At 42.3% G+C, this 26,423-nt stretch overlaps 1 protein-coding gene across 1 annotated transcript in view; it reads left to right on the top strand.

Annotated features, from left to right (window-relative positions):
* LOC134575464 (alpha-2-macroglobulin-like) overlaps window positions 1-26,423 on the top strand; it is a 248,467-nt gene that overhangs the window by 149,948 nt on the left and 72,096 nt on the right. The window contains exons 17-22 of the mRNA XM_063434757.1: window positions 212-323; window positions 478-577; window positions 9,888-10,113; window positions 22,281-22,407; window positions 22,508-22,629; window positions 22,793-22,853. Of these exons, the coding sequence (XP_063290827.1) occupies window positions 212-323; window positions 478-577; window positions 9,888-10,113; window positions 22,281-22,407; window positions 22,508-22,629; window positions 22,793-22,853 (748 nt within the window). The remainder of the gene's footprint in view (window positions 1-211; window positions 324-477; window positions 578-9,887; window positions 10,114-22,280; window positions 22,408-22,507; window positions 22,630-22,792; window positions 22,854-26,423) is intronic.

Below are 26,423 nucleotides of genomic sequence, written 5' to 3'. Positions count from 1 at the left end.
GAGGCCAGAAGAAAGTTCCCAAGTAGAAAAGTTCACCTTAAACTAGATGAGGACTGAGCTTTCCAAACTAACAGAACGGGCAGGGACAGTAAGAATACATGACAATGTACCTTATATTTACTGGTAAAAGGCATTTCCTTTTTTAGGCATCTAAATTACCGTTACCTTATCTAATGTAAAATGTTGTTGTTTTTTTTGTTTGTTTTTTTAGAAAATTCGTTTAAAAATAATGACAAACACTGAAATAAAAAAACCTGTACATTGCTATAGGAGATATAAACGTCAAATGAGTGATGGCACGGAAGAAGATGGTTCAGGATTTGGTAATTGTATTTTTCTAATGATTATTCAGCAAAAAAAATGAAGACATCACATTTCTTTTATCACTTAGTTCTTATTTTAAATGTATTGTTGTTATTCAGTAGTGCCCAGTCACGTGAGAATACTGGTTTATTCCAGCTCTTTCTAATCACTTAGAAACACAAGATGGAAATAGAGTTCCAGATGGACCAAAAAAGGAGGAAAAAGTCAGAAAATATTTCCCTGAGACATGGATATGGCAGCTAATGCCTGTGGGGTAAGAGATTTATATGTAAGAGATTTATATGTCAGGGGTAGGTGAATATACAGTATCTCACAAAAGGGACTACACACCTCACATTTCTTTTTTTATATATATATAAATCTTTATTTCCATTTTTTTTAAAAAGAAATTCATTCAAGTACAGATACAGCTTTCATCTATACAATTTTAAACACAGTACAAAAAGTTACTTTGAAATGGTGATACAATAGTAATAATAGTAATAATAGTAATATAAATAATAATTATAGATAACAGACGGACCGTGCTTCTAATAAACCTCTACCAGTATTCTGCTGTATCTACAGCCATACAAAGATACCATACATTACATCATGTCCATACATACATCCCATTCTCTCTACTGCCTACGGGTAGCTATCTAACCCAAGGGGCCCAGACTTCATTATATTTTTCTTTAGATATCTTGGCTATCCCAGCTTCCATGTTACGTTGGTAGTCTGGCCATAACTATTTTTATTGCCATACAAATATGAATCAAAAGAGAATTTTTAGTTTTATATTGCTTTTTGGTAAATCTAAATGAAACAGAAACATTTGAGGCGTGATCTCAGTCCGAACCTCAAACATATAGTCTACCAATTCCGCTAGGATTATCTTCATAGGTTTCAACTCCTCACAGTCCCACCAGATGTGGGAGAATGAACCTAACTCCCTACCACATCTCCAACAATCTGGCAGGAGTGTGGGTTGGAATCTATGAAGGCGAGTAGGCACCAAATACCAACGGTATACTAGTTTGAAGTACACTTCCTGTATATTCACCCCATGTATATATCTTTTTACTGCTTGTACACCCAACAACCAGTCCTCCATCGAGGATGAAAAGTGAAGTTCTTGCTCCCATTTATACATTGCTGGCGCTTTATCTATCTGCCTTTGGCTTCTTGCAAATTGATTATATCTGGAGGCAATTTTTTTTTTATAATGGAATTCTACAAACTGGTCCATTAGAGAACTTTCCGAGAAGTCTTTTCCCATAATAAAGGATTTTATTCTTAGATAGTTAAAAATTTCCTTCGAAGGGAGATTATATTTGGATTGTAGAGTTGGAAATGGCAACATTTTATTTTTGTTTAAAAGTTCAGCTATTCTTTCTACTCCACCATTTTCCCATTCTTGGATATTTATATCCTTTATATAGAGTTTTAGGGTTGTTAATGGGGCATTTAGTGATATATGTCTTGTTCCGTATTTCTTTTACAACTGCTTAACAATATAGATCATTGAGTTATTCATCGGGTTGCTAGATCTTATATTTTTTAGGAATTCACTATCGCACCACCAAAGCAATAAAGGTTCCATATCACCAAGATCTGATTTTTCAATATCTAACCAATTTGGTCTGGCCATTGTAAAGTTGTCACACTTAATTAGGTGTGCTACCATGTTGTTCATATATAATTTCTGTATATCTGGGAAACAAATCCCCCCTTCTTTCCAGTCTCTCTGTAATATTTCCAATGAGACTCTAGGTCTCCTATCTTGCCAAATATAATTTGATAATTGCCTTTGAAGACCGCTCATCGTCTGGTATGACACCCTCAGCGGGAGATTACTAAATAAAAATGTCAACTTAGGAAGGAGATAGAAATTTACTGCTTCAATCCTACCCAACCAAGAAAGTTCCAATCCCTGCCTGTTTTTTAAGGTGTTCCTAAAGTGAATGGCAATATCCGTATAATTAAGTTCTCCAGTTTCTCTATAATCTAGAGAAAGTTTTACCCCTAAATATTTTATGTTTCTTGCTTCCCAATCACATTTAAAATCTTTTTTGAGTTTGTCTACGCCTGGTCCACTTAAGCCTTTTATCAGGATTTGTGTTTTATTTATATTTATTTTATAACCTGAGTGAGTACCAAACACGTTAATAAGCCGAAATACGGCTGGGATAGATCTAATAGGGTCTGCTAGGGTCAGTAGAACATCATCTGCATATAATGCAATCTTATTCTCCATCTTATTCACTTTTAGCCCGCTGATGTCTTCATTCAGTCTGATCGCGGCTGCCAACGGTTCTATGGAAAGGATATATAACAGGGGTGCCAAAGGGCATCCCTGTCGCGTCCCATTTCTAATAGGGAACCAATTTGATTGAAACATATATCCTGATACTTTAGCTTGAGGATCCTTATATAGCGCCATTGTGCACTCCTTAAAGTAACCCTCGATGCCGAAGGCCCTCAGTACTTCTTCCATATACTTCCAGTTAACCCGATCGAAGGCCTTCTCGGCATCGAGGGCAACCATCGCAAAAGGAGACAAGCTTTGGTCTGCATGATATAGGACATTCAGTAATTTCCTAATGTTATCAGATGTACCCCTACCCTCTACAAACCCGCTCTGATCTTTATGTACAATGTTGGGTATGATTTGTTTTAGTCTGTCGGCCAGAATTCTAGAGTATACTTTAATGTCTAAATTAATAAGAGATATTGGTCTGTAATTTGAAGTATACGTAGGGTCCTTATCTGTCTTAAGGATTGGTATTATAGAGGCCTGGAGAAGTTCCGTTGGGATGGCTTTATGATTAGCAATATCTTCAAATGTTCTTAATATGTATGGAGATATTATATCACTTAATTTTTTATAGAAGATTGAGGAGAAGCCATCTGGGCCTGGTGCTTTACCTGCTGTTAGTGCTTTAATGGTATTACTAATCTCCTGAATAGAAAAGGGGGCATTTAGTTGACTCAGATTCTCCACTGATATTGTTGGTAAGCTTAATTTATCCAGAAACTGTTTTGTTTCGCCCTCAGATGGCTCATTAAATTTTATATTGTATAGGCTTTTATAATAGTCTTCAAATGCCTTAGCTATTTGAGTTGGAGAGAACATTTTTTTACTTCCAACTGTTATATAGTTTATAGATTGAAGTTTATTCTTATTTTTTAATTTATTTGAAAGACTTTTCCCTGTTTTATTGTTTCCATAATACCATCTCTGTTTTAGAGTTAACATAGCTTTATTAATCTTTTCTTGAGTTCTTACTAAGATTTTTCCCCTAGTCTCTTTAATATCCTCCAAGATTTTATAATCTATGGTGAGTTTATGTAGTCGTTCTTGTTTTGCCAAATCAATATAAAGCTCGTTGAGCTCTTTTCCTTTCTTTTTTTTTATAATAGCACCCATTTTTATGAGGCATCCTCTGATATACGATTTAAAAGTACACCATAGCATGGCATTGGAGACATCCCCTATATCGTTACTTTCAAAAAATTCTCTGGTCTGAGTGCGTAGTACATCTACATTCATTTCTGATTTTAATAAATTTTCATTAAGTCTCCATTTGTCTCTACATTTATATTCAGGATTATTTTTTATGACTAAACTTACAGGTGCATGGTCAGACCATGTAATAGGTCCAATTGACACTTTCTTAACTCGCTCCAAAGTTTCAGGTTTAACCAAAAAATAATCAATTCTAGTATATGTCTGGTGAACATTTGAAAAGAACGTGTAATCTCTCGCTTCTGGATTAGACGTTCTCCAGGCATCAAATAAACAGTTTTTTGCCAAAATAGTCTGCATCATTGATAGGCCTGTTCTTTGCTTGGCATCTATATAAGCCGACTTGATTCTATTCCTATCTATTTTATCATCTATGATGCAATTAAAGTCCCCCCGATGATTAGGCTACCAGACGATACGCGGTCAATCTTTTGCAACAAATTTCCCAAAAATCTATATGGGGATTGATTTGGAGCATAAACGTTTACTAAAGTATACAGAATGTCATTAATTCGAACTATCACTATAAGAAACCTGCCACCAGGGTCAGTCTCCTCATATATCAGCTCATATTTCAAGCTACTTGAAAAGAAAATTGCCACCCCTCTTTTTTTATTTTTCCCGGCCAAATTAGATCTATGGACTACTGGGAATTTTTTATAGTTCCATAATTTGGACGTAGAGTTAACCCAATGTGTCTCTTGAACAAACCCGATATCTGTTTTACTGTCAGTAAGTAATTTATACAGATAGCCTCTTTTCTGTCCGGAATTTAAGCCCCTTGCGTTAATAGATAATATATTTAATGACATCCTACCCTCTTCCCCTCTAAGCTCCCCTTCCGATAACATCCAACACACAAATTCTCTCATACCTTCTCCAATCAGCCTATGGACTTGAGCCTCATGGAGAAGCTCATCCTCCAACTTACTATTACAACATTCATTCCGTAATATGAAGTCCTATAAAAAGTCTTCATATTTAACCCTGCTGCCGTCGCAGGACCCTGGACCAGGAGAGTGGGCAATTAATATCTTATATTCTTCTTTCCTCTCAACTCTCTTCTCTCTTTTCTTCCCTTTTGCCTAGGGATTACAATATTATTTCCCTTATCCTTCATATACAGTATCAACCCCAGGATGGCTATTGTTCTATCTGGAACAGCTTCTTCTATCCTCGTATTTTTATATTCAAGTTAATCTCTATTCCCACCCTTTTGTATTCTCCCTTCTCTTTACCTTACCTAACCATCCCCTTTATATTCTCCCTTCTCTTTACCTTACCTTCCCCTTTATACACTCTTCATACAATATTTGTTAAACTTATACTTATTGTGAGCTTAAGTATCATTATTTCATACAATCCCTTATGTGCCACATCATACTATATTTACTGTGTTTATAATTATTATGGGGGTCAGTTTCATTTCGTGCGCATAAATTAAATTGTGCATCTATATAGATTATACTTTAAACTCTTCCTCCCTGTTTTACTTCAAGTGTACATCTACATTTGTTTAAATATTTAAGTGTTATTAATTATTTTGTTATATATGTATATACTATATCCTACAAAAATGTTCTCGCCAATTCTATGCCATGTCTGTACCATTCTGTGCTTCTGCGTTAGATTATGTGACTATATGTGTGTAAATTATAATTTTAATCTCTGTATTTGTGTCACACTAAAAACATTTCTATATATGCAAATGCCTATGTCAAAAATCTCTAAAGGAGAAAAGAGAAAGGAGAGAAAAAAAAAAAAAAAAAGAAAAGATAAATAAACATTTCTTTTTAAAACTAATGGGTGAGTTTCAAAGATATCATCTTCTGTTTTAATGCCATGTTGTCTCTGAAGATGTATGTTTGGTCTTTAACAAAGATCATGATTGCCGTCGGAATAGCCACTTATATCTTATCTCCAAGTTCCTAAGGATTGCTGTTTCCTCAGAAAAAGTTCTTCTTATTTGTCTGGTTTTTTGAGATAAGTCCTGATATACTTTTAAGTGACTCCATTCTTCAGTGTCTAAAATCCCGTTTCTAATCTTCTGCATTATTTGGTTTTTTATCCAGAAACTAGAAAAGCAGATCATAACGTCTCTTGGGTAGGACTTATCAATTCCATTTGGTCTGGACATTCTGTGGAATCTTTCAAAGGTTTCTAAACCCAGCGTCTGTCGGGATAAATTTTTTGAAAAGAGGCTATCCAGATATACGTGTAGATCTTCCTGTGTAATAGATTCTGGTATGCCTCTGACTCTTATATTTTTTCTCCTGGAACGATCTTCTAAGTCTGTTGCTTTGATCTCGATGTTGTACAGTCTCTTCTCTAGTTGTGAGTGAGATGTTTTGATTTGTTCTTGTTCCTCTTGTACTTTTTGTAATATAGTTGCCTGATTTGAGAATTTCTCGGAAAGGATGGCAATTTCCGCTCTGATGTCTTTGGTATTATTTTCAATATCTATTTTGATATTTTTATAAAGGTTGTCCAGCATTTGCGATAGGAGTTGTTGCGTCAGTCCCTGTGAGTTTTCTGGCAGATGTAGAAAATCATCCTCTGATGTATTTGATTTTTGATGTGCGGAGAACTGAGCATTTTCTAATGGTAGAGATTTTCGTTGTCGCTCTGGTTCTGTATATACCGTTTTAGGTGAGTAGAATGTGCCAATTGTTGCCTTCTTTTTCTCCATATTTTGCACTTTCTCTTTTTTAGGAGCCATATATGATGTTAGGACTCTTGATTTTAGATTTAAACTTTACACCACCGTAGTAAGTTATTGTATATTTCTTTAAGACAGGTAATTGCCCCTTTTCTTTTTGCTTATAGCATTAACTCCACTAACTTTTTTTTACACACCTCACATTTAAAAAAAATATTTTATTATATCTTTTCATGTGACAACGCTAAAGAAATGACACTGGTACAATGTAAAGTAGTAAGTGTATAGACTGTATAGCAGTGTAAATTTGCTGTCCCCTTAAAATAACTCAACACACAGCCATTATTGTCTAAACCATTGGCAACAAAAGTGAGTACACCCCTAAGTGGATATGTCCAAACTGGACCCAAAATATCAGTATTTTGTGTGCCCATCATTATTTTCCAGCACTGCCTTAACTCTCATGGGCACGGAGTTCACCAGAGCTTCACAGGTTGCCACTAGAGTCCTCTTCCACTAGGACATGACGACATCACAGACCTGGTGGATGTTAGAGACCTTGCACTCCCCCACCTTCCATTTGAGGATGCCCCACAGATGCTCAATAGGGTTTAGGTCTGGAGACATACTTGGCCAGTCCATCACTTTTACCTTCAGCTTCTTGAGCAAGGCAGTGCTGGTCTTGGAGGTGTGTTTAAGGTCATTATCATGTTGGAATACTGCCCTGTGGCCCAGTCTCCGAAGGGAGGGGATCATGCTCTGCTTCAGTATGTTACAGTACATGCTGGCATTCATGGTTCGCTCAATGAACTGTAGCTCCCCAGTGCCGGCAGCATTCATGCAGGCCCAGACCATGACACTCCCACCAAAATGCTTGACTGTAGGCAAGACACACTTGTCTTTGTACTCCTAACCTTGTTGCCGCCACACACGCTTGACACCATCTGAACCAAATAAGTTTATCTTGGTCTCATCGCACCACAGGACATGGTTCCAGTAATCCATGTCATTAGTCTACTTGTCTTCAACAAACTGTTTGCAGGCTTTCTTGTGCATCATCTTTAGAAGAGGCTTCCTTTTCGGATGACAGCCATGCAGACTAATTTGATGCAGTGTTTGGTGTATGGTCTGAGCACTGACAGGCTGACCCCCCCACCCCTTCAACCTCTGCAGAAATGCTGGCAGCACTCACATGTCTTTGTCCCAAAGACAACCTCTGAATATGATGCTGAGCATGTAAACTCAACTTCTTTGGTAGACCATGGTGAGGCCTGTTCTGAGTGGAACCTATCATGTGAAACCGCTGTATGGTGTTGCCCACCGTGCTGCAGCTCAGTTTCAGGGTCTTGGCAATCTTCTTATAGCCTAGGCCATCTTTATGTAGAGCAACACATCTTTTTGCCATGAGTTCTTTACCATGAGGTGCCATGTTGAACTTCCAGTGACCAGTATGAGAGAGTGTGAGAGCGATAACACCACATTTAACACACCTGATCCCCTTTCACACCTTAGACCTTGTAACACTAACAAGGCCCATGACACCGGGGAGGGAAAATGGCTAATTGGGCCCAATTTGGACATTTCAACTTAGGGTTGTACTCACTTTTGTTGCCAATAGTTTAGACATTAATGGCCATTTGTTTAGTTATTTTGAGGGGACAGCAAGTTTACACTGTAATATAGGCTGTACATTTACTACTATACATTGTAGCAGATTGTCATTTCTTCAGTGTTGTCACATGAAAAGATATAATAAAATATTTACAAAAATGCGAGGGGTGTACTCACTTTTGAGAGATACTGTATATTAGGAGTTGATGGATATATATCCTCCTCTCACCACATTGTAAAAACTCAACCCAAATGCGTGTATTCATGGAGACAAAAAAAAAGTATTTTAATGAAGCAGAATGTGAATCCTGTCAGTGGTTATGTCATTATTGGTGTATGTTGTTTGATGCATTTTCCTTATTTGTATTTAGCTTTAGGTCCTTGTGTACATGAATTCTGCAAAATGGTTTTCATGACACCTGCTTAATTTGTGCGTATCATAACGTGTGCTATTCCATTTACCTTGATAATAAAATTGTTTTTTACAAAAAAAAGGGAAAACGAATTAAGTAAAAATATTGTCGCAATATTGTTAAATTGGAAATTGTTTAATTTTGCCTAATTGGAAAGTATCTAAAATACTAAGCAGTAAATAAATACTAAAACTGCTAGTCTACCCAAAACAATAACTGAATCACTTCAGAATCAAGTTGGATACAAAAGACAAAATAACCATTGACAAGAGTAATTTGTACAGAAAACCATGTTTTAAAATAAACTCATCTAGACATTTACTAAGAATAAAAATAATGCCAACAATAGCCAAAATGTATACCCATAGAAAAAACGATACAGCTGATAGAACCTAGAAAAATCAAAACACACGGAACAAACGTGATACAGTAAAATAAAATTCTTAGCACTTAATTAAATGCACTCACAGAATTAAGGTAAAAAATACGCTTCAAAGGTGCCTCCCCAGATGAAGACAGGGGGCTCCAAATCCCTTCTTGGGTCTGTTCGCATCACCTTCAATCACCACCGTCGCCACCTTCAGTGGTAGGTATATCAAAATCAACTTTATTCACATAGATGCAGCCAGTATAAAATAATTGGCAAAAATTAATAAAAAGCAATGGGTCCTACACGTTTCGTCCTCTATATGGGGACTTCCTCAGGGACCTTAAAATTAGTAACAATCACAGAAGGATAATGCTGGAAAAAAGACCGCCTCTTTTTTCCAGCATTATCATTCTGTGATTGTTACTGATCCTGATTGAAGGTGGCGCAAACTGACCCAAGAAGTGATTTGGAGCCCCGTATCTTCATCGGAGGCACCTTTGAAGCGTGTATTTTACCTTAATTCTGTGAGTGCATTCAATTAAGCGCTAAGAATTTTATTTTACTGTATCATACTATGTTCTGTGTATCTAGGTTCTATCAGCTGTATTCCCCTTTCTATGTGTATACATTTTGGCTATTAAGATTACTACCTGGAAGGTAATCTGAGCGAAGCTGTTCTATTTATAGATAAGTATAATTCATGTCTTGGTTATTACGACACTCATTGTTCACTTAAGATGGGAGTAGTTTGTGTATACAACATTTGCTTCTGGATGCCTACCACAATGGTTGTAGAGTTTTGTGATAACTTACTGTTAGTAGTAATGTTACTGGATTTAGTAGCAGGAGTACCCTAAGATATCCCTTCATAAAATTATCTGTGAAAATACTGAAAAATAGAAAAAGTTAAAACAATTTGACTGTTATTAGCAAAGATTTTTTTATGCAGAGTAAATCATTATTACTGTGACTGTTTATGGTTAATTATCTGTATCACAGAGACTCAAGCAGTGCTGAGCTCCATCAAACAGCTCCAGACACCATCACAGAATGGAATGGGGGGGCATTTTGCATGGGACCCAGTGGATTTGGTATCTCCTCCCCAGCCTCCCTCCGGGTGTTTCAGCCATTTTTTGTGGATCTTACCCTGCCTTACTCTGTGGTCCATGGCGAGTCCTTCACCCTCAAAGCCTCTGTGTTTAGCTATTTAAAGGAGTGTATAAAGGTAATGTTCTATACGCCAATATCTAGTGTTAACATGGTGTAGATTTGTGGTGAAGCTTGTTATAAAATGCTGTAGAACTATCAGATTGCTTATGTTTGTTTTTTTTATAAAAGCTATACTTACCGATATGGTCTTCTTTCTTCTAATTCTTCTTTTATTCAGCCCCCAAAAAGGCCAAATAAAAATATATACATCCAGATGCAAGTGATGAAAATAAGTTAAAAAAATATTCACAAAAATAAGTCAGACCGATGCCCACAGGTGAGCGCACACTGGGAGACTATGCTCCTCCATTATTTCACAGGCCCTATCCCCATGTAATGGGGCCTTTCTAGTGACTGAACAGCAATAACTAGTTTTAAACATTTAGATATTTTAACCATTTATCACACATGTGCACATGGGGGCATAGGGAGATTTTAAACTTCCATATGGTAATATGGGTTTCCTTTTGATTTCCATAGGACTTTTATCTATTTTATACATATTTTGTAACTATTTAATATGGTGGCTGGCTAGCAAGTGCTTGCCATCCTCCACACAATTTACCATTGCACTGTTGCAGGTTATTTAACTCCTTGCCCGCTAGCTGCTACTGCTATACTAATTATAATTTTTTACTGATATATTGATATACCCGCTGACCATTGGTAGGTGTGGGGGATGACGACAAAAGGCTGTCCCCACCATTTAGTTTATTAAATATACTCACCAGAGGAAAAGGGGGTGAACAGAATTATGTATTTTAATGCCCCCCCCACACCCAATACCAACAGGTGAGGGAACAGTTGGAGACTATACCTATCCATTATTTCACTGGCCTTATCCCCATTGGATGGGGTCTTTCTAGTGACTGGGCAGCAATGGCTAGTTTTAATATTTACAATGTGTAAATTGTTATGGTGGAGTGCTTAGTGAATTGTTCTAATGCGATACTAATTTATATGAATATGTTCTTAACATTTTTTATTTATGCAATAGACATTGTACAAATATTTTTTAAAATAGATACATCACAAATGTTTACATTTGTGTTGATACATGACTGACTCAATAGCTTACTGATTGCAAAAGAAGTTGGGTCCTGTACTCTCATCACCTGTAGACCTCGGTGCACAATACCTAGGGCTGGCGAACCCCGATTCCATATAGTAGAGACAATGTAGTACATTAGGCTACTGTAATTTTTAAATTGCAGCATTTTGCCACAACTAGATTATACCTTAATAGTTTGGATGCTGGAGGCTTCCGTATGCTCCATAATTCGCAGATTGAAATTAGTATTGGAAAAATTAGGCTTCTGTGATTTTTCAACGGTGGCATTTTGCCGCGGCTTGAATATAGCTCAAAAGGTTTGGACACTGAAAGCGTCCACATGCTCAGCAATTTGCAAATTGTAATTAATTTTGGACATTCGGAGACCACGTAGTCGGATTGTTCCGATGATGACTAGTTATTGATAGTAGTTATATTTATTTCAAGAGAATAATAATTATTTTATTGTGTGCACTTGAATGACTGAATTATTAATTAATTACTGGGGTTAGATACCCTGAAGTTTAATTAAGGAAATGTATTTATTTATTTACTCATTTATCTTTCTAAAGCACAATTGAGGTTTAGTACATGCAAAACTGCTTATTTTTTACATTTATTGTGAGACTGGACTTAAATGCATGCAGAGTTATCTATTGTATAAATAAATATAGTGTATTGTTGAATTCTTTTGCACTTTATTGTCAATTATATATGTATGGAATCTTTGTTTTTTTTATTGATTGATCATTATACACTATATATTTGGGGGTTGTACACTTTGGTGTTAGCTTGACAAATATCTCAGTGGAAATCAAAATGTTGCTGTGTTTGCCGTGCTTTCTCAATAAAACTACTACATTGACTCAATAATTTGACATGTTTCATTAACAAAAAATGTAAATAAGAAAACATCCACAAAACATCAATCGATCAGAGCAGGAGTATCCAAGTGACATCAAATGCTAAGTATCTATAAATATTATTATAATATTATGTTAATATTTATATTATTATGTTATTATTTATATAGCGCCAACAAATTCCGCAGCGCTTTACAGTGGGTGGACGAACAGACATGTAGTTGTAACCAGACAAGTTGGACACACAGGAACAGAGGGGTTGAGGGCCCTGCTCAATGAGCTTACATGCTAGAGGGAGTGGGGTAAAGTGACACAAAAGGTAAGGGTAGTATTAGACTAATGAGAGTTGCAAGAGAGGAATCAGTCGTAAGCTATTAACAGTTTAATTGATACGCTTTTATGAAGAAGAAGGTTTTTTATTTTTATTTACTTTTCTTTTATTGGTTTTCATATTTCAAATAAATAAAAATGGTTACAGAAGAGAGACGGTAATTGTTAAAAGCATTGGATACACGCGTTTTCCAAAAAGTACCAATTTTTTAAAGTTGATTGTACAATACAAGGTTTTGCAGTTTTCAATTGGGTATGACAAGTGAATGGATTGCACATAACCTTCAATTTGCGCATTCTTATTTGCATCTTTACACATTTACTTTGTGCGTTGTTTCTTATGTGCCGATCTTAACCCATTGTTTTGTCTTAAAACCTAAGTGGTGGTGTAACCTCTCTTTTTAGTCTTCTCATTGTGCTAGACATGAATATGAACTTGGGGGGAGGGGAAATAACATAGGGTGGTTGGGGTAAGGGGGGGGGGGGGAAAGGATATTTTTGTCTTCTTATGCCGTGAAGTTACGTGTTGAGGTATGCTTAGGAATATATGTGTCCTAGAAAGTGTTGTTCCTCAGGTGTCAGGGTGAGGAGTGGGTGTTCTGGGGGGCTTTTATTTCCCCTCTGTCAATCAGGCCTGATTGCCAGAGCCTCCAGGCTTCTCTCCAAAACGTTTTGGGGGGTCTAGTTAGTCTAGCCATAATTTCGTATGTCTTAGTGTTTTGTATCGTTTGGATGCATAGATTTATGTCTGGAGAGGCCTCAGAGAGCCAGGCTCTGCTGATTGTAGAAAGAGCTGCTACTATGATATGATAGGAGAGGTATTTTGCAGCTTTTGTTATGTCTATTGGGAGGAGTTGTAATAGGTAGATCGCCGGGCGTAATGTTATTGCTACATCTGCTGAATCCTTTATTAGTTTCCCCACTGTTTCCCAGAATCTTGTGATTTTTAGGCACGTCCACCATATGTGGTACATAGTACCCGGTGCTGATTTACATCTCCAGCACAGATCTGACTTGTCAGGGTTCATGTGTTTGAGCCTAGTAGGATCCATATACCATCGGTAGAGGCTCTTCCTGGTTAACTCTATATGTGTAGTGCATAGGGTAAGTGTCTTGTTTGCCAGGTAAATTTTGGACCACTGTGTTTGGTCCAGTGTCGCTTTGAAGTCTGACTCTCATGCTTTAACAAAAGAGGGTTTCCCAGTGTGAGGTTGTCTTGTAATGAGTGCATATAGTGATGAAAAGATTTTAGTGGGAGTCTTTTGTTGAGTACAGAGGTCTGTGATTTTCGGTGTATGGGAGTTTGTCGTCTTGTCTGTTTCGGTAGTTGTTATGGACATTTGCTTTATGAGCCAAGATTTTATTTGGAGGTAAAAGAGGAAGGCAGATTTGGACAGTCCAAATGTAGTTTGGAGGTGTAGGAATGAGTGTATATTTCGGCCATCTAATAATTGTTGTACCCGGGAGATCCCGCATGCGGTCCATATTGCCGCATAGAAGGTGGGGAGAAGGATCACGACTGCAGTAAGAGGGGTTACCGGTGATATAGAGATCCCTTCTCTGTTTTTATTCGGTGTACGTCCCACATAGAGAGTGTTAGGGATGTGGTAGGTAGCATGTGGTTGTATTTGGATCTGAGGTGGTGTGGGAACCGCATAAGTTCCCATAGCTGGGTTTTAAGCTGATGTGCGGAAATTAATGGGTTTAGTTGCGATGCCATGTAGTACTTGGGCTATGTTGAATGATCTGTGGAGAATTGTAGCTGCTTGTAGCTGCTACTATAGGTTTTTTGTAGTTTCAAATGTAGTCACTGAAAGTCTTTTGTATATTTTTCAGATAAATTGGTGGAAGCACGATGGGTAAAGTGCGGAACAAATACTGTAATTTGGGAAGGAGAATCATTTTTATGGCCGCTATGCGGCCAAGCCAGGATATATACTTTCCTTTCCAGGTAAATAACCGCTGTTTGATTTCCTTGGCCATCACATCATAATTGGCTTGGAAGAGGAGTTGAGGATTGGTTGGGAAGTCTATACCTAGAAATGTGAGACTATTATTGTCCCATTGGTACGCGTATGCAGTTTTTAAAGTGCAAAGTAACTTGTCTGGCAGGAAGAGGTGCATTGCTTGGTTATGTTCAGTTTATACTATGAGCAGGCGCTTTATGCTAATAAGTGGGTTGTGATGTGTGGCAGTGATGTGTGTGGGTTTGTAAACGATAGCACTATGTCGTCTGCAAACATCGTGATCTTGTGTTTTTCCCACTTTAATTCCCTGTACATGCGGGTCATTTCGTATGAGGTGTGCCAGAGGCTCTAGTGCCAAAACATAAAGGAGGGGGGATAGGGGGCAGCCTTGTCTGGTTCCATTTGTGATTGGGAACTCTGTGGATTGAAAACCACTGTTTGCTACCCTGGCACTCGGAGTACAATGCTGATTCTAGGGACATGAATCTCGGGGGAAAATAAAATTTTGCGAGGACAGTCGCGAGGAAGCTCCAGTGCAGTCTATCAAAACCTTTTTCAGCGTCAAGCGACAGAAATGCACTGGGCCTCCCCCCCCACCGAGCGCTATACAGGAAAATGAGTAGCTTCCTTGTGCCGTCTGCCCCCTGCCTGCCCGTAACAAACCCCACTTGATCTTCGTGTATCAGTAAAGGGAGCATGCGTGATACTCTATTTGCATACATTTTTGCTAGGAGTTTTGTGTCCGTATTTAGCAGGGATATGGGTCTCATGTTTTGAGGTGTAGTCGGTGGTTTTCCGGGTTTCGGTATTGTTGCAATATGAGCTAAGAGCATTTCTGGTGCCATAGTTCCTGTGTCTATGATGTGGTTTAATGCTTTGAGTAGGTGTGGGCCCAGGGTATTGGAATAGGTTTTATAGTAAGTATTCGTGAATCCATCGGGGCCCGGGGATTTCCCCGACGGGAGGGCCTTGATAGCTTCTGTAAGCTCTGTTAGTGTAATCGTGGCTTGTAGAGTATCTTGCTGGCTCGTAGTTAGTGTGGGGAGTGTAGATTGCAAGAGGAATGCTTGTATTTCTTTACTTGTCGGTTGGTGCGTATTGGAGTCATTTTTTAGATTGTATAACGATGTGTAGTACATTGCCATGGTATTATTGATTGCTTGCGGATCAAAGATTTTTGTGCCATCTGGCATGTTTAGATATGGGATTTTAGATTTGCTTTGTTTGTGACATAGGAGAGAGGCTAAAGCTTTGCTCGCTTTGTTGCCCTGACAGTTCGTGTGTGTGCGGAGTCTTTGTAGTGTGGACGTTGTTTTGGCTAGTAGATACTCATTGAGTTTCTTGTTAGTTTGTGATATAGCGTTTAATCCTGTCTCTGTTGGTTTGAGTAGTTGCCCATTTGTTTGATCTCGCAATGTCTTAAGGAGTGTGTTATATTCTTGTTGTGCTGTCCGTTTAATGTAGGCTGCCTTGCTTATAGCTAGGCCTCTCAGAACTGCCTTATGTGCCTGCCACACTGTCACGGAGGAGACGTCTTGTGTGTCGTTTGTGTTGAAGTAAGAGGTGATTTCTGATTGTAATGATGTTTTAAAGTCGTAGTTGTTTAGTAGGCAGTCAGGCAGACGCCACTGGGTTTTGCCCCTGTGTAGGAAGCTATCCGTTAGGGTTAGGTCTATTGGCAGGGGCGGGCTGGGCCGGGGAGCAGGGAGGCAATTGCCCCCCAGGCCGCCCGAAATTCTTTTAGGACCGGCCGCGGCGGGCCGGCCCTTTAAATGCTGCAGCCGCCGAGCGCTCTGTAAAAAGCGCTCAGACGGCTGCAGCAGCTTTTCCCTCCCTCCTTCCCCTGTAGCGTGGCTGAGCTGGTCTCCAGTCCGCGGTACCGGCCGGAGTGATAGGAAGGTGCACACTGAGTGTGCGCTTCCTGTCAGTCCGGCCGGTTACAGGAAACAGAAACTCCTGTTCCGCGCAGAGTTTCTGTTTCCTGTAACCGGCCGGACTGACAGGAAGTGCACACTGAGCGTGCACCTTCCTATCACTCCGGCCGGGACCGCGGACCGGAGACCAGCTCGGCCACGCTACAGGGGAGGGGGTAAGAAGAAGGGAGGGGGGTAAGAAGAAGGGAGGGGGGTAAGAAGAAGGGAGGGGGGTAAGAAGAGGGAAGGGGGGAATAAGAAGAGGGGAAAGGGGGGAATAAGAAGAGGGGGGAATAAGAAGAGGGGAGAGGGGGGATAAGAAGAGGGGAGGGGGGAATAAGAAGAGGGGAGGGGGGAATAAGAAGAGGGGAGGGGGGAGTGAATAAGAAGAGGGGAGGGGGGAATAAGAAGAGGGGAGGGGGGAGTAAGAGGGGAGGTGGGGGGGAATAAGAAGAGGGAGGGGGGAATAAGAAGAGGGAGGGGGGAATAAGAAGAGGGGAGGGGGGAGTAAGAGGGGAGGTGGGGGAATAAGAAGAGGGGAGGGGGGAGTAAGAGGGGAGGTGGGGGAATAAGAAGAGGGGAGGGGGGAATAAGAAGAGGGGGGGGTAAGAAGAGGGGGGGGGAGTAAGAATAGGGGGAAAGGGAGGGGGAGTAAGAGGAGGGGAGGGGGGAGAGTAAGAGGAGGGGAGGGGGAGAGTAAGAGGAGGGGAGGGGGAGAGTAAGAGGAGGGGAGGGGGAGAGTAAGAAGAGGGGGAGAGGGAGGGGGAGTAAGGAGAGGGAGGGGGAGGGGGAGTAAGAAGAGGAGAGGGAGGGGGAGTAAGAAGAGGAGAGGGAGGGGGAGTAAGAAGAGGAGAGGGAGGGGGAGTAAGAAGAGGGGAGGGGGGAGTAATAAGAGGGGGAGAGGGAGGGGGGAGTAAGAGGGGAGGGGGGAGTAAGAGGAGGGGAGGGGGAGAGTAAGAGGAGGGGAGGGGGAGAGTAAGAAGAGGGGAGAGGGAGGGGGAGTAAGGAGAGGGAGGGGGAGGGGGAGTAAGAAGAGGAGAGGGAGGGGGAGTAAGAAGAGGAGAGGGAGGGGGAGTAAGAAGAGGGGAGGGGGGAGTAAGAAGAAGGGGTGGGGAGTAAGAAGAGTGGAGGTGGAGAGTAAGAGGGGAGGGGGAGTTAGAGGGGAGGTGGAGAGGGAGGTGGGGAGGTGGAGAGGGAGGTGGGGAGTAAGAAGAGGGGAGGGGGAGTAAGAAGAGGGGAGGTGGGAGTAAGAGGGGAGGTGGGGGAATAAGAAGAGGGGAGGGGGCAATAAGAAGAGGGGGGAGTAAGAAGAGGGGAGGGGGGAGAGTAAGAAGAGGGGGAGAGTGAGGGGGAGTAAGAGGGGAGGGGGAGTAAGAGGGGAGGGGGAGTAAGAGGAGGGGAGGGGGGAGAGTAAGAGGAGAGGGGGAGTGAGGGGGGAGTAAGAGGGGGGGAGAGTAAGAAGAGGGAGGGGGAGTAGGGAGAGGGAGGGGGGAGTAAGAAGAGGGGAGGGGGGAGTAAGAAGATGGGGTGGGGAGAGTAAGAGGGGAGGGGGGAGTAAGATGGGAGGGGGGAGTAAGAGGGGAGGGGGGAGTAAGAGGGGAGGGGGGTAAGAAGAGGGGAGGGGGGTAAGAAGAGGGGAGGGGGGTAAGAAGAGAGGGAGGGGGGAGTAAGAAGAAGAGAGGGAGGGGGGTAAGAAGAGGGAGAGGGGGAGGGGGAGTAAGAAGGAGGGGAGATAAGAAAAAGGGGGGAAGACGAGGGGGGGGGGAATAAGAAGGAGGGGAGATAAGAAGAAGGGGGAGTAAGAAGAAGAGTGGGGAGTAAGAAGGAGAGGGGGAAGTAAGAAGAAGAAGGGGGAGTAAGAAGAAGGGGGAGTAAGAAGAAGAAGAAGAAGAAGAAGAAGAAGAAGAGGGGGTAAGAAGAAGAAGGGGGCGTAAGAAGAAGTAGGAGGGTTAAGAAGCTCTAAGGGACAGAAGGGACAGCTCTATAAGACAGGGGGCAAGACAGGGAGCTCTTTCACACTATGCGCACACACACACACACACACAATGCATCCCTATACATACACAGAAACACACAATGCATCCCTATACATACACAGAAACACAACATGCTTCCCTTACACACAGAGAAACACACAATGCATCCATTACACACACACACAATGCAACCCCCACACAAAGACAATGCATCCTTTGCACACATACACAGAAACAGACAATGCAAACACACACACACACTGCTTTTCTTACATACACACAGAAACACAATGCATCTCTTACACTCAATGCACACACATACAGACACACACCTTGCATCCCTAATGCATACAAACACAGATTCACACAATGCATCCCTTACACACAACCAGAAACACATAATACATCCCTTATACACAAATACACACTGATTCCACTACACACAAACACACTGCATCACCTGCACAAACTGGTATCCCTATAAACTACATACCATAAGCACACATATTAGATCCTCTACAATAACTCATAACACATCCCCTACACACTCCACTCCCTGTGAGCGAACTCATGGGTGGGTGGAACATATAAGTGGACTTATGAGTGGGCCTTATGGGCATACCCACCGTCAGGCCCTGGGGCCCAGACCTTGAGCTGTGTAAGAGGCCCCCCAAAAATGGAGCTGCTTCTAATTCTCCCAGAACATTGAATTTTGTGACCACAGTTGCAAACAGCCTCCAGAGATCCTGTTCTACACCAGACCAGTGGAGCCAAACTGCAGCTCATCATCATCCTCATCTAATTGTAAGTAGGCAATCTAGTATATTATTAGTGACACTAATCTATAATTTACCTCACATTAAAGGGACACTATAGCTTAATGAAGTGGTTGTGGTGTCTATAGCTGGTCCCTGCAGGCTTTTTAATGTAAACACACACTGTGTGCAGCACTGGCGTTAGTTCATATGGCAGATCATATGGGTGGGGCATTGTGATGTCACATGGGGGGGCGGCAAATTTATATTTTGTCTAGGGCGGCAAAAATCCTTGCACCGGCTCTGATCCTGGGCAGGTGCACCAGTCTACTGGTGACCCACAGGAGGGGAGTTCACTGATTGCACTGCACTCTCCTCCTGCCCAGACCCATCTTGACTGCAGTGCAATTGCCCTCTGCCCTCTGCCCCTAATTTACAGTGGCTCACACTCACAACAAGCAGTGCCTCGAGCCCTTTGCAGAGACGGAAATAAAGAGGTTCTGCGGCAGCTGGCCGTCCTGCAAGCATTACATTAAACAGCTGTTCCCCATGCAGCCACAGGTGGCGTTGTGCTGGGAGACTATGATTACTCTTCACTTCCTCCCAGCCTACAGAGCAGCGCATGGGGGAGAGAGAGGAGGAGGCATGATTTAATCTTACAATAAATCCTCTAAGCAAACCTTTATAAATTTGGGGGGATCAGCTCTGTTTCCACAGTTTATTGGTGTTTACTCTGATGTCTGTATTAATATTGAGGGATGTCTAAGTAGTAACGTCAGTGTGTGTCAGCAGGGCCAGCCGTTGGGGTGGGCAAGCTGTGCGGTCACGCAGGGTGCCATGACAACAGAGGCACCCGGCGGCCAACACAGCTCACAAGTTGGGTACACCAGCATATTTAATTTAAACGATTCGCTGGTGGTCCAGTGGTGCGCACCAGCAGTAGGTGCAGTCAGATCATATCCTCTCCCTCGTGGTTCCAGCGCTCAGTTAGTGAGTCAGAGCACAGGCTCAGAGATTCTCAGCCTGTGCTCTGACAACATTGAAAGTCAGAGCCGTGAAGGAGTGGGTATGGCAAAGAGCTACTGATTAGCATAACATCAATATCCGTTATAAAACCAGGAAAAGGTGGGCATGGATGGTGAACTGATTTGGTGGCGCAATGGGCCACTTGACTGGTTTTGCCCCCCAGGCCTAAGGCTGCCAGCCCTCCCTGTCTATTGGGGCATGATTCATCCAGATTATATCTCCTATATATTGGAGATATATAGGAGATTATTTCCTTCGTCGGAGTGTGGCTGCAGACAGGTCGGTATGGAGGGTAGAAGTGTCCGGGCCACTAACGCATCATCTATCCTCAAGTGTGTCTTGTGCATTGGGGAGAAATAGGTGTATTCTTGGTCATTGGGGTGTTTAGTTCTCCAAGCGTCGTATATATCATATTCCATAAGTAATTTGGTCAGCGCTTTGCATTTGGATGTAAGAGATGTATGTCTTCGGGTTTGTGGAGGCACCGTCGTGTCCAGTTTGGGGTGTAATATATGGTTTAAATCTCCGCACATCAAAATATCAAATAGGGCATTTGTGGTGTTGGTACCTTGGATGTAGGAAATTACGCTGATTGGAGTTCGTGCCATAGATTGTAACTAATCTGTATGTGTTGTTGTTAATAGTGCAATGTAGAATAATGTATCTCCCTTGTGTATCTTTTTTAATTTGTAATAGTTCGAAGGTGAGGGAGTTATGTAGAAGTATGGATACTCCTCTGGCTTTGGATGTGTGGGATGAGTGATACTGGGTCGGGTAGTCCTTAAGCGCAAATTCAGGTGTATGGTTGTGGACAAAATGAGTCTCTTGAATGCATAGGATGTCTATTTTATCCCTTTTCGCTGAGTCCACTAGGACTCTTCTATTGTGTGGCGTATTTAGTCCGCGAACGTTAATGGAGCGTGTTTTTATGAATTTTAGGGTAAGTTGGAGTGCTCTTTGAAATTTTGGCATTGGCGTTTGGTGTGTGTGATCGGCATTTAGTGTTGAAGAGTGGTCTTGTAAGGGGTTTCAAAACTTGGACGGGGAGGGTCAGGTTTGGGTCAGGTGTGAACATAGGGAAGAAATATATACATGATTCCCAAAAGGGGAATATGGTGCATGGGTAGTGCACCATGGGGTTAGGAACGGCCAGTTCCAGTGCGTGTGGCTATTGGGCTTTGTTTTTGTCGGTGTATATTTGGACAGAAAGGGTTACACGGGTTTACGTGTAGCAGGTAAAGTCCGTATAAGGGTAACGCCCAGGGCTCGACTCACTGCCTCTAGTGTTAAATTAGCTCATATACAATATGTTGGAGGAGAGCATCCTCAACTAACGAGTTCATGAGGGCCCGGAGGCCTAGGCAACATGAGATGGTGCTGTGAGCCATCAGGCTCAGAATACTTGCGGGTTTTCTCCCTAGATCAGCGGCTGGTTTTAGCATTTGGTGGGTGACTTCATCCACTCTAGTCGGAGTCTCCCTGCTCGTGTATTATCTGTTTTGGGGTTTTCTTGCGTGTTGATGCCCCATGATCTTAGCTTCCTGAGACTGTCTTCCAGTGACAAAATGGCTTTAAAGCTACCTTCTTTGAGTGTTAATAATTTGGTGGGGAATCTCCATCTGTATCGTATGCCATTTGTGCGGAGAACATCGGTTATTGGAGCAAATTATTTCCGTCGTCGGAGTGTGGCTGCAGACAGGTCGGTGAACAGATGGACTGCGTGCGGCTTGCTTTCGTTCCTGCTTTCACGGAGGATGTGCTCTTTACTGTTTACTGTTTACTGTTAAAATAGTTTATGCAGATGAGCACGTCTCTTGGTGTAGAGTCAGTTAAGTGGCGCGGGCGTGGGACCCGGTGTGCTCAATCTACTAGGAGCATATCACTATTCGCCGTTGAACATAGCTGGTTCGCGGTCGCCGCGGTGGGCAAACATATGCGATGTTCGGTCCGCCCCTATTCATCATGGAGGTGGGAGGGTCTGGGAGGGAGGGTCTGCTGCTAATTGACTGGAATGTGTCTGCTGACTGTGAGGTACAGGGTCAAAGTTTACTCAATGATGACGAATAGGGGGCGGACCGAACATCGCATATGTTTGCCCGCCGCGGCGACCGCGAACAAGCTATGTTCGCTGGCGAATAGTTCCCGGCGAGCTGTTCGGGACATCTCTTTTTTTTACTTTAAAAAAGTAAATAATTCTTTATTGGTGACTTGAAATGTTGACATAATGTATGCAGAGGCCAAGATATGATCGCCTTGGGTAATATCAGCAAATAATTACCATTAAATATTGTTTCTTCTACAGGTGAAAATTTCACTAGAGCAATCTGAGGAGTTAGATGAGGATCCCTGTATGGACTGTCAGCGTACTAGCTGTCTGGGTGCAGATACAAGTAAAACCTTCTATTGGAACCTGAAAGCCAAAAAACTGGGTGAGAATAAACCTAAAGCTCTCCTTTTTTTCCCACGTTGGGTCAGTCTCATTGCACATGGAACCAAAACTAGCTCTTATTTTCCTGTCCTCTTTATTAGGAGAAGTGAATATAACTGTCCGGACAGAAGCTGTAGATACCCAAGATTTATGTGATAATGAGCTGCCTATTGTTCCTAAACAGGGGAGCATCGACATTGTGATTAAACCACTTCTTGTAAAGGTCAGTTTATTGCAACCGCTATCTTGCAAACATAATTATTAGATACATAAGTCTTTTCATTTACTCTAAATTAGATTGTGTTTTTTCAAATGATAATTAATAAGACAAAAGTTATTATTTAGTTTTTCTTTTTTTTTTTTTAACGGTTTATTTATTATCTCAGCCTGGAGGCATTCTAGAGGAAAAATCTCACAGCTCCCTGATCTGCAATAACAAAGGTGAAGGTAAGTCATTATAAATGTATATATGAAATAAAGAGAAGAAAGTCACCTTAATTTTATGCTTTATAAATCTATCTGTTGCTACTCTTGTCTACTGGTCTATTGTCTATTAATATTTAACCAAGCATATTTTCAACTCTTGGTATATATATATATATATATGTAGAAAGGCCATTAGGCCTGAATTTGTGGGAGGAGTAAGTCCCCTACTTAAACACCCACAGCCCCTACTCACCTCTGACGTCCAAGTTCAAGTGTTCCTTGTTCTACTTCCGGTTCGCGAGTCTTCACGTTTGCGTCATGTCCGGTCCGGACGTCCCCTGTATCAGCTGTACGGCTGAATCCTCCATGCTACCGGCGGTCCTGCTCAGTGCAACCGGCGGTCCTGCTCAGTGCTACCGGCGGTCCTGCTCAGTGCTACCGGCGGTCCGGCAGAATCCCCCGTGTTCTGCTTCCTAACCTGCTGCCTAATCGTGAGTCCTCTCATTTCCGGTCCCCTCCACATCGCTCGGTGGTTCAGCAGGGGGCCAGAACACTAAATGACAGAAAAATCTTACCGGGGACCACCCACGCTCCCCTCACGCCACGGTCTCTTTCAAACACCCATCTGGGGGGTTCTACACCCTTCCCCCCCTCACCCCCTCACGGTCTTAATATCCGAAAAACTTTATTTAATGCCAGGGGTATACATATATGGAAATTAAAACTCATACTGTTATAAGAAGCCATGCTTTTACTATGTGGGGGAAAGAAAGTCTTGCCAGTTTTGCCAGTTTTCCATATTATGCATTACATATGTATTACAAACGTTAATTCATACTTTTTCAATATATTTTGTGTAGCAGTTCACATACCTAGTTTATTGGACTGACATCGCCACCTAGTGTTTTTTTATGGTACTTACTGTTATTCTGTATAACATACAGCTTCCCTGCTATTAATTACTATTTACATAAAATTTTACTATGCCTTAAACGTGCAAAATAATCTCTGCCCTGTTAAAAATAAATCTCTTTGATCTCCACAGATCGCACTTTGCCACACAGTACGGCAAAATTGCAATAAAAAACTGGTGTTCTTATCCTTAATCCAGTTTCCTTTCTACGCTAGTACCAACCGTTCGCTCATTCTATATTTCAAACCCTGCTTCTTGTCCTTTAATCCAGGTATAGTATTTATTTTTTACTTTTATTCTCTGTTTGAGGTAACTCAGGCAGCCAACAAGTTACACTTGTCAACTCACTCTGCGCTCATACGTTACGCCCACTCAGATTTACATCTGTCTCAAACCCTTAGGTTCTACTACGATAGCATCAACAACTTGCCCGTCTAAATTCGGAGGAATCCATGATAGTTGAACCTTATCCAGGTATAGTGTTCTTTAAATCTTCAATATAGTACTTCAGTTTCCCATGAAAAGGCCACAGACAGACTTCACGGTCCATGCCCCCCCATTAACTCATATGGCACCCTTTCGCCACGCTCATGCAGATCTACATCTGTCTCAAACCCCTTAGGCTCTGCTACGACATCACGAACCACTGGACCTCTCTCTCATACACTTGAAGAAACAGGTCCACGGGTATAATCTCTATCAAGGTTAGTATCCTACCAGCACATAAAACGCCAATTACCCCATAGTTGTTACGTGAACTGGCTCACAGGGTCTGAACGCCAGACCTAGCTCACCGAGGCATTTACAAATCATCTCCCAAACCTCAACACGGAGGTACGGCCCTACGCCCAAATCATAGTTAATCGCCTCATTCGCCCTCCTACAGGGCCGTAGTCAGGGCCTCACTCGTCACGGCCACACGTTTGAAACCTTTTAAATGTCACCGAGAGGCCAACATCCCGCCACCACATCCGTGGCAACATAATCCACTTCGCCCAAATCATAGATAGAGCCTCTCACCGCCACTTGGCATTAGCAGGGCCTCAACCGTCACTAGTCTAAGTTAAGTTTTTCGCTTCGGCAATAATCCTACAGTCCAGTTCATATAAGCTATTCCTACCCCTTGAAATAGTTTTCTCAGACGCCCCTACTAAAACCAACTCATTTAATTCATTTCTAGAATGTCACAAGACACATCTCCCATGGACGAGGTACCGGACGAGGTACCTGATGAGGATATGATATCAACCCCTATCAGACCAGAGTCCCCAGGAGTTTCTCTCGCAATTTCTACCCCTTATTCTTTGAGAGCATGGACAATACCTAAAATCACTGCCGAACTTAGGCTCAGGGGCATCCCCTTTCCGGCTACAGCCCGAAAGGCGGAATTATACAGACTGTTAACCAACCAAGCCCCAGAGTCTAGGCCAGGCACAAGCTCTCAAAGCCAAGTTTCTGGCGCTGGCATTGCTACCCAGGACACCCTTGCGGCAATCCTGGCCAACCTGCAGACCCTAAACAGCAGGTTAAGCAAGGTGGAAAGTGCCATAGCCTCCCCAGGTAACCTCCCTGTTCCTATAGCCCCAATCCCGGCTGTATTTATGGCACCAACACCCGTACCTACACTTCCCCCTCCAGCTCCTGCTCCAGTACTGTCGCCTTTTGTGTCACCAGCTCACTCCGTCCCAGACTCCATTAGGAAAGAAATCCTAGATGGGAAGGACGTGTGTCTGGTGTCATTACTTATTGCCTCCCAAGACATACTGGAGAACAGGGCTTATAATTTTGGTGACATCTCAGTGGTCCTAAAAACCAGAGACCCAAGGCTCAACAAAAAGTTGTCTATCCCCAATTTCGTGTTGGCCTTTGGGATATACCAAGATGTTATCGGTATATCCCCACAGGAGAGAGGAACTGGACCTCTATCTCCATAAAGTGGTGGATTTGGGCGTTAAGTACAGGGGCTCATCTTTCTACGATTATCACAAATCGATATCAGCGAAAGCGGCGACCCATCTGAAACAGTTTAATGTCAGAATTAACTGGTGTCAGACGGATACGGAACTATTCTGTCGCCATTTTGCTGGTCTGAGGCCCCCGTCCTGCGCTATATGCAATTCCTCAACCCACTTGGCTGATTTGTGCCCTTCTATGGCTGACCCAGCCACCCCCTCTACCACCCCTCAATCCTCTTCCACTCCTCACCTTAAACAGGAAGGCGGCCAGAGGGACAAACTGGGGAGGCCCATCTCCTTTTTGGGGAAGGCGCAGGTGTGCAACAAAGGTGTGCAACAACTTCAATGCAGGTTCCTGCAGCTTTAGCGCTTGTAGATTGCTGCACATCTGCTCCATCTGTTTCAGGGCACACACGAAGACCATGTGTCCGGCCAGGTTGTCCCCTAACAAATGACTAACCGATGTTAATATCGACAACCTGGCCTTTTACCTTAAAGACCATCCAAGCAAACATCTGGTGGAGTACCTAATAACAGGGTTTACTCAGGGTTTTTTTCACGGGTCTCGTAGCCATCCCCCCAGGGATACTGGAATGCCCTAATCTCCTATCAGCCTGTCTAGACCCAGAGGCCACGGATCTTCTCCTCTCCACTGAAATCACTCAAGGGTTCATGATCGGCCCCTTTACCTCCTCACCGTTTTCCTCCTGGCGCACTTACCCT

Source organism: Pelobates fuscus, chromosome 10 (genome assembly GCF_036172605.1).
Source record: "Pelobates fuscus isolate aPelFus1 chromosome 10, aPelFus1.pri, whole genome shotgun sequence".
Classification (NCBI taxonomy): Eukaryota; Metazoa; Chordata; class Amphibia; order Anura; family Pelobatidae; genus Pelobates; species Pelobates fuscus.
This window is presented reverse-complemented; position numbering and strand designations above follow the sequence as displayed.